Source organism: Cyanistes caeruleus, chromosome 4, assembly GCF_971803275.1.
Source record: "Cyanistes caeruleus chromosome 4, bCyaCae1.hap1.1, whole genome shotgun sequence".
NCBI classification, from domain to species: Eukaryota; Metazoa; Chordata; class Aves; order Passeriformes; family Paridae; genus Cyanistes; species Cyanistes caeruleus.
The window spans coordinates 78,050,127-78,058,004 of NC_141704.1; the positions used below are offsets into that span (position 1 = coordinate 78,050,127).

Here is a 7,878-nt window from a genome sequence, read left to right on the forward strand (position 1 = left end):
CTGGAAAATTCTCACAGAAAATATGCAAAACTCTGAAGATTCTAAATGGATTTTCTTTTTTAGGCACACACTCAAAACAACTGCAGCATTAAGAATGAATCTGTAAGACTTCTAAGAAAGGGTGTTTTGCAACACACTATGGGAGAGTGGAGGGAGAATAGAGCGGGGTGGATGCATTTATTATGAAAAATATCTTGCAAATAATGAGTGCTTACTTCAGAGCATGGAAATGTTTAGCTACAATGCAGTTTGGATCATATGCTTAGGAACAGATTTTTCCTTCCAGTGTGCATGCCTAGCTGCCATTTCCATTAATGGGAATTAAGTACATGTGTCAAGAGGAGAAGTTAACTCTTAGAAATAAAACTAATCTATGCCTTTTTTAAAGAATGTAAATGCCATATCAGGCATGTTCAGTGTTGGCAAAACTGAATGCTGAATATAGTATAGCAAAATCTGAGAAGGAGAAGGCGGTCTGGAGGACTGAAATTTCTGTGCTATTTAGAGTTTTTCAATTTACTGCATTTCTTCAAGGAAAAGTAAAACCATCTCATTTGTAAGTGGGAAGCCCTCATTTATCAGTTATTCACTTGCACTTTTAGCAAGGCCCTACCATCTGCAACCCTCCCTGTGAAAAAAGGACTGATGCTATCCTTAAAAAGAAATCTGAACCTTCATCTAAATTCTAACTTCCCTGAATATTACAATAAAGTCCTTATTTATTTTTTTAAAGGAGGTTGAAACTCACTCTTTTATCTTGTGCACTCTGAATCAGCCAGGGTAAAGGAATCTCAAGATTAATATATTTGCAAACTATAAGTAGGGATTTTTAGAAATTAAAATAATACATGTAAACACATTTAAAATTAAATTACATATCTACTTTAGCAATAAGTAACTTTTAATCGTAAAACCGAGAAATATTAGTGTGATGGCACAATCTGGGTTCTGTGTCACTCCCCCACCCCTCTCTATTTTGGGGGTTATTATTGTTTTATTATTTCTGTATACTTTCAGTTACATACAAGGTCTCTTTACTGTTTATCTTAGTATCCTTGGTTTGCACAGAAGTAGCTTGAAAAAAAAAATAAACAAAACCAGGACCATTTAGAAAAAAAAAAAGTCATAAAAATAGAGTATACCCATGGATAGGAACTGTGATTGAAATTACTTAAGAAGATAACTGGATTTAAAATTTACAGTTCCTCATTAAGGTTCTGAACATAAAATGTTACTAAAATAGGAACCTATTGCTCCCAGTCTTTTTTTTTCTTAAGGTTGTTTTTTCAGTGTAGTTATCTGGCACAGAACATCCCATCCTGAGTGATGCCCACAGCCTCACCTTAGGCCAGTGTCCCTTCTCTGCCTCCTTCCCGCTCACAGGGACGATTCCTTTCAGTGACAGGTCTGTTTACTATCAGTGCCCATCCAACCTTCAGCCTCCCCAGTGACAATGCCAGCAGGAATGTTCTCCCTCAGTGGCATTCCCAGTGACTGCTGTGAACATGTAAATGCTTGCCACAATACCCACAGCCCTGACCCCAACACATTCCCACAGAGAACCGACTCCTAGCAAAGGGAGATTGCTCCCTTCTTCCCTGGTGCTTCTGCAAGACTTTACAAGCAACACAAACTTCTGAGCCTGAGTATCCTAAAACCACAACTTTGATCTATTTGTAGGTAATTATTGTCGAGTGGGATTCCAAATGCACTGAAATTGAGACTGTCTTGCTTGCCCCATTCGGCCTTTCTTCATAGCTCTCACAATTCTTATGCCACCATGTTCTTATCGCTCCCACAACAACAATTCTGTCTCTTTTTTTTTGACTGATCCACTGAACAAGACCAGTCACCACATTTTGTCTCTGTATTTCTAATATCACTGCTTTTTCCACTCTAGTCTGCTCTAACTTGAAGACCAAGGACATTGGGTTTAAAACAAACAGGTTTGCTTTCAGTGATCACCAAGCAACACGCAAGTAGAAGTGCAAGGGTGTTTTGGAATAGTCCACATCACCCAGTCCTCTGTGTTTGGTGAAGGCATTCCAGCCTTTCTCTTGTGGTCATGAGGTTTGCTCTGGTGTTTGCCATCCAAATTCTCCCCACCCACACATACATTGACTGTCTGCTCTCCTTACTAGAAGTGGTTTGCTTGTAGTGCCATCACCATCATTTGTGACACTTTTAACACAGAACTACAGCCACTCTGAGCTAACCTGACTGAACTCCTTGCAAGTGTGCATTACTCAAACAGAGTTTCATTCATGGATGCACTCCATTTTATGTGCCTCACTGGATTATGAAAAGTAGCATTATAAAGTTCTTCAAAAATAATATTACCATTTGTTACTCACTTTTTACTGGAGAAACAGTGAAGAAACAGGTCTTTTGTAAGAAATATCCTCTATCTGAACCAGTTTACAGTTTTGACTGCAATTGCAATTAGACAAAGGAACACAAAAAGAGGTAACATTCCTACATTCTGTAAACTCTTTATCTATTCTATTCTCTTTTAGTCAGTATAATAATAAGGACTCACATAACTGCTATCTAGAAAATGTTTCATAAATAGAAATACTTAAATGTCAAATTCAAAACAAATTTGGAAATACATTCCTTTCTTGTATGCCATGCATGAGATCCCCACATTATGTATACAGTCTATAACAAGATTAATACAAATCAGTGTTTATTAAATGCAGTCCATTGATATTTAACTTACTATACAAGTCACTGTGAAGATCAAACTCTAAATTAAGTGGTGATTCTAATGACATTAAATGCAAGGGAAGGAGATATAAAACACATTGCCGTCTTACACCTTAAAACAGTGAAGAGCAATCAGTGAGTATGTAGAGTTACATTGCATTTATAAAGTTATAAAAGCATACATAACCCTTAATTTACTCTAATGGTGCTCTGATGAAGTTTTATAAGTGATTTTCCACTTCTGAGTAAAAGCAAAAATCTAAACTCCTACTTCCAGCACACAGACTTCAATTCAGCCACTATTACAGAGAAATAAATACATAAGCATAGCATAAAGCAGACCAATGGCTTGTTATTGCTATTTCTATGGAGGCTTAACTCTTGCTTCTCATCTCTCATTACATGGGACAGCTAGAGCCTAGAAACATTGCCAGGGCAGAATGCTAAAGGCCCCTGGGAATGCTTCTGTACCTTGTACAGGAAAAATGGAGAAAATACTGCCACAGAGCTCTGAAGCATAAATATGGGAAAATCGGAATATCTGGGGACACTCTTCAAAAGCCCTAATGCAACCCAGGTACAGGGCTGACTACTTTCTAGTACCAATTAGCCTGTAAGACAGATCTTCAACAGTTGCCATTGAGGTATATTCAGAATATAAAAGAATCAGAAAGGAGATGTAAAAAAAAAAATAAACAAAAACACAGGGAAAAAAAAAAAGACCACTGGACTGAGACAGACAGACATGCATTAAGATAAAAATACAAAGAACTTCTTAGGAATGTTTATCAAAGAAAATTTATGTCATAAATTTTCCTCTGCCTGGAGAAGATCCAGAGCTGAGTGTCTCTTCTCTTGCCATGTAACATTGTACTGAATCCAGACTGCACATTTGGTCACCCACTTTTTGCTTTCAATAACATTTTCTATTTCTAATGTGGCTTTTGTTTTGTTGTACAAAGTTTAATTTCTATTTCTTTTCAATTCATTTTCTTTTTGTCATTATTTCAGAGTTGTGTTAAAGTAATTAGTGACATGATGCCAAGGACTGAACTACACAAGCAACCTAAATATTTTGATTCACTGAGAATTCAGTCCATAATTTACAAAGTGCCTGACCCCATCCAATAAATAAAATAAAATAAATTAGACAACTTCTGAATGTTAACAGTCTGAGCCATACAGAGAAAAACATCAAAATGCAGAAACAGTGTAATGTCACCACATCAGATATAAGATAGTCTTTTGACACTTTTTCAAGAAATGAAATCACTTTTGTACTTACCTTTTTAACATTTGCATGTGGCTACTACCCTTTCTTGAGAGCAATGTGGTTCAAAATCTGGGCAAGGATTTCACAAGTGAGAATGCCACAGCTGCAACTTGTTTTCTTAAGGAAGTCTGAGCTAGCAATAGAATGGCAGCAGGTGTTTCCAGAAGTGCAAATTGGGTGGAAAACTAAAGGAGACATCTACCTTTTTCTTCTTCAGGTGTTTGTTTGTTTGTTTGGGCTTTTGTGGGGATTTTTTGTTTGTTTTTTTGTATTCATTAATTTTATTTTTTTTTTAACTGGCATTGACTTTTTCATTTATTTTACAACTTGCTATAAATTTTTTAGAAGGGTCCCAATACTGTAGTCAATGTTAAAACCTGCTGTATGCAGCCAGGACAGGCATTTGGCACAAAAACAGCTTTGTGCCTATAATCTCTAAAAAGATCACAGCTTTTAGGGTGATTTGTGGGCCATGACACATAGGGCCACAAAAACATGACATTGCCAGGATTTGTGCTTCATTGCATGAAAAAAATGTACATCATTTAATAAAAGCAATTTTTTCTTATGTTAGTTTGAAAAATCACCACTGAACTGAAGTGAGGACTCTGCCTCAGACACAAAGTACAGCCTGCATCAAAGTAGTTCTTCATTAAATTATCTCCTAGATACTTCAAACAAGGTGGGCCCAGACTGGACAAGTGTTCTGTAATGAGGGGGGAAACTTATTCCTGTCCCTCATCTCCTGCTGAATGCTTTAACTGCTTTATTACTTCAGAAAAGTATATAAATCCAAATACATGTTACTTCTCAGCCAAAAGTAAATTATAAGTTACATAGAGGACTGTTTCCTATTTTGTGTGTTTGATTTGACTGACTCATTATTATAATAACTGAAAAAATAAAAAGTAACTGATCACCCTTTCTTTTATTTAATAAACTTCTATTTTATTATTTAACTTTTCTCTAGAAAGTCTTGCAGCTTTTTCCTCATATAGAAGCCAGTCTATCCAAGAACCTCGTGAAGGTCTTTTTCAAAAACTGCCATTGAAGGGGAAAAAAAAAAAATCTAATGATTTTATTTTATTATTTGTTGACAAGCTCAAGCAATTATCTTTATGCATAATTTTTTCTCTACAAAAGCTATGTTGATGGATAGCTATTGTATCAGAACACTCATCTATATGTCTCCTAATTTTATTTTTTATTACCATTTCAACCAATTTATCAAGTGAGGAAAGAAAAGTCATTAGACTAATTCTCAGCATCAATTCTACTGTTCAATTAAAGAGAAGCAGAAAAATGGCTTTCTCCAACCTTACAGGTTAGAAGCCAATATTAAAAGGAAAGAATACATATTAAGTTAGCAGCCCTATTTGAGCTCATCATCAATTTCCAGTCGCACATTTTGATATGTCCAACTTTACCCACTGCTCTGTTGCTCTTCATTTGATGAGTTTAGCATCTGCTTTTCCTTCACTTTTTTCTCTGACAGTAGCCAATCCTTAATATTGCAAAAGAATGGGTACAGGTTAGATTTCCCTCTTAAGCCTTATACAATTGAATATGACCAGGAAATAATTTTATTTTTCAGCAAACCTGTCCCCCTTTTTACCTATTATTCTGTGTTACAGTAGCAAGGAAAAAAAACCTTAACTATTATTCTGTGTTACAGTGCAGAGGGAAAAAATATTTACAAATGTGACATGAAAACACCTGAATTTATTCCATGTAACTTCAGCACATTCCAAAACAATAAGCTTGTTTTGAATGGGGTTTTCCCACGTTTCTAGCCAGTGATATTCCTGTTGTCCTCCAGTTTTAGGCCATACCTATTCCAATGCCACATTTCCTCTCCTAATACTGCATACTGAGCTGTGAAAATCAGGTTTTCCAACAACTTGGAGCCAAGTCCATACTCCAGACTTGGGAAGCCTTTGGGGGTTAATGAACTTTAACCATGCATTGATACCAAGGATATCCAGAAAAGCAGAGCCTGTCTGCCATATTAAAGATGATATGAAATGGCATCAGCTCTCCAGAACTGAGGGAACTATAGGTTCCTCCAACTGGGAATTGGACCAGGGATTGTACAAGATGTACATTTTGTACCATGTAAGAGTTTTGATAGTCTCTGCACATGGTTGGATTAGTCCATATAAGAAAAAATACTGGGTTTTTTTGAAATGATCCAGTGACTTGCATTTACAAATTCGACTACAGAGTTTTGTGTGGCTACTGTGCATGGCTTGATTATTTTGATAAGCATGAGAGAAAACATATAAAACCAGGATGAAAGAATTTCAGTATTGATTGAAACCATACAGGTTGGGTTTTTCTTTTTAATTGAAATAAAGACATATTTCTTATAAACCTTACAAAATTTCTCATTGCACTGAAATTTTACCTGCAAACACAGTTTCATTACTGGTAAATATTCACAACCTCTGCCACTCTCTCCAATGTCCATACAGGGCCTGCAACCTATCCCTAAAACACAGGATAGTCAGTCAGGGAATAACTCCTAGAACTGTATTTTTAAGGGTTGTTACACACAAGATCTGTGTACCACAATGAATGCTCATGAGTGAATATTCAGTTATTAATATAACACAGGGAGTTTACTAAATGAGGAGGAGTACAGCGAGCAAGCCTCTGAGAAAGAGTTTGTTTGAGTACTCAGATTCTCAGGTTAAAGAACACCAAGGAATGGCAGGAGGGAGGCTCCCACCTCCATGGGCAGCCCAAAGGCAGCAGACACAGGACATACACTGAACTGGATCTCACACCACATGAACAGTGAATCCTGTGCACTTTTGCTTCATTAGCCTGGCTACACATAACCACTCTGCATAAACCAGGAGCACCTGTCCAAGGTTGTCAGATATTCAGCATCAGTCGCTGAAGTCAGGTGTTGCTGAGCTGTTCCTGGCTGTCCAAAAATGTTACAGATATCACTGAACAAAGCAAAAGGCAGTAGATTATCTCTGAAAGCCATAGCATGTTGCTAATTCTTTACAGTTGGTGTGCCTAGAGATGTTTCAGGCTGAGAACATCTCCTGAGCAGGCTCCAGCACAGACCAGGAGCACTGGAAGGCCTCTCAGCATCATTCTAAACTGGACTGATCACTTCCATTCCCATACCAATGAATAAAAGCTTCCTCAGAGTACAGACAATTCTTACTTGTCATGATATTCTTTACATAGTATTTGTGGTCATTTTCTGAAAAGTGTGACCACACTCCTTGCACTTAGGCATTTATTCACATGTAACCACATAAGTATCATTGCTTTCTCAGTGATGGAAGTATTCAAAGTGTTAGGTTTGGGTATTGAGATATATTTCAACACCAAAAATTAAAAAAAACCCAAACCACCCAAGCATAATAAAAATAATGAAAATATTTTAGAAAGTGCCTTTATGAATATAAAGGATCTATAAAGCCGTCACTAGGTGGGTCCATAGCAATGGATTAGACTTTGAGAGATGTTACATGCAGAACACTGATGATTAAAACAGATGCAATATAGACTAAGAGAGAAGGTGGAAATGGGAAAGTGAAATGGGAGAGATTCTTTCCTCCAGCTGCCGAGGCATCAGACCTGGAAACCAAGGGGCTGAGGAGCTGTATTTTGCACTGCCTGCCCATTCTTTAGATGGCTTTTGCTAAGAAGAGTACAATTCATATAAGAGCAGAAGTTACTCATTTTCTCTGGTAAGCAGGTCCAGGTGCTCAATGAAAGTTCTCCTTTCCTTAGGAAAAGAAGGTTAAGGATAAAAGAAGGGGGTTTTTTTCAGACCCAAATCTCTGTACCTTCAAGCCAAAGGAGGAACATTCCTTATTCATCTCAGCAAATATTTATTTGGGACAGTGAGTGGAAAGTGTAATTTCTTA

General features: G+C 37.0%; 1 protein-coding gene across 13 annotated transcripts in view; it reads right to left on the bottom strand.

Moving 5' to 3' along the window:
- Positions 1-4,094, bottom strand: part of SOX5 (SRY-box transcription factor 5) — a 295,218-nt gene extending 291,124 nt beyond the window's left edge. For 6 of the 13 annotated variants that reach the window (XM_086885468.1, XM_086885459.1, XM_086885458.1 and 3 more), the window contains exon 1: positions 3,995-4,072. In XM_086885468.1, the coding sequence (XP_086741594.1) occupies positions 3,995-4,011 (17 nt within the window). In that variant the 5' untranslated portion in view covers positions 4,012-4,072. Of the gene's footprint in view, positions 1-3,994 lie in introns of all 13 variants that reach the window. The other 7 variants (XM_086885461.1, XM_086885460.1, XM_086885454.1 and 4 more) reach the window with 3 other exon arrangements.
- Positions 4,095-7,878: the final 3,784 nt, after the last annotated feature.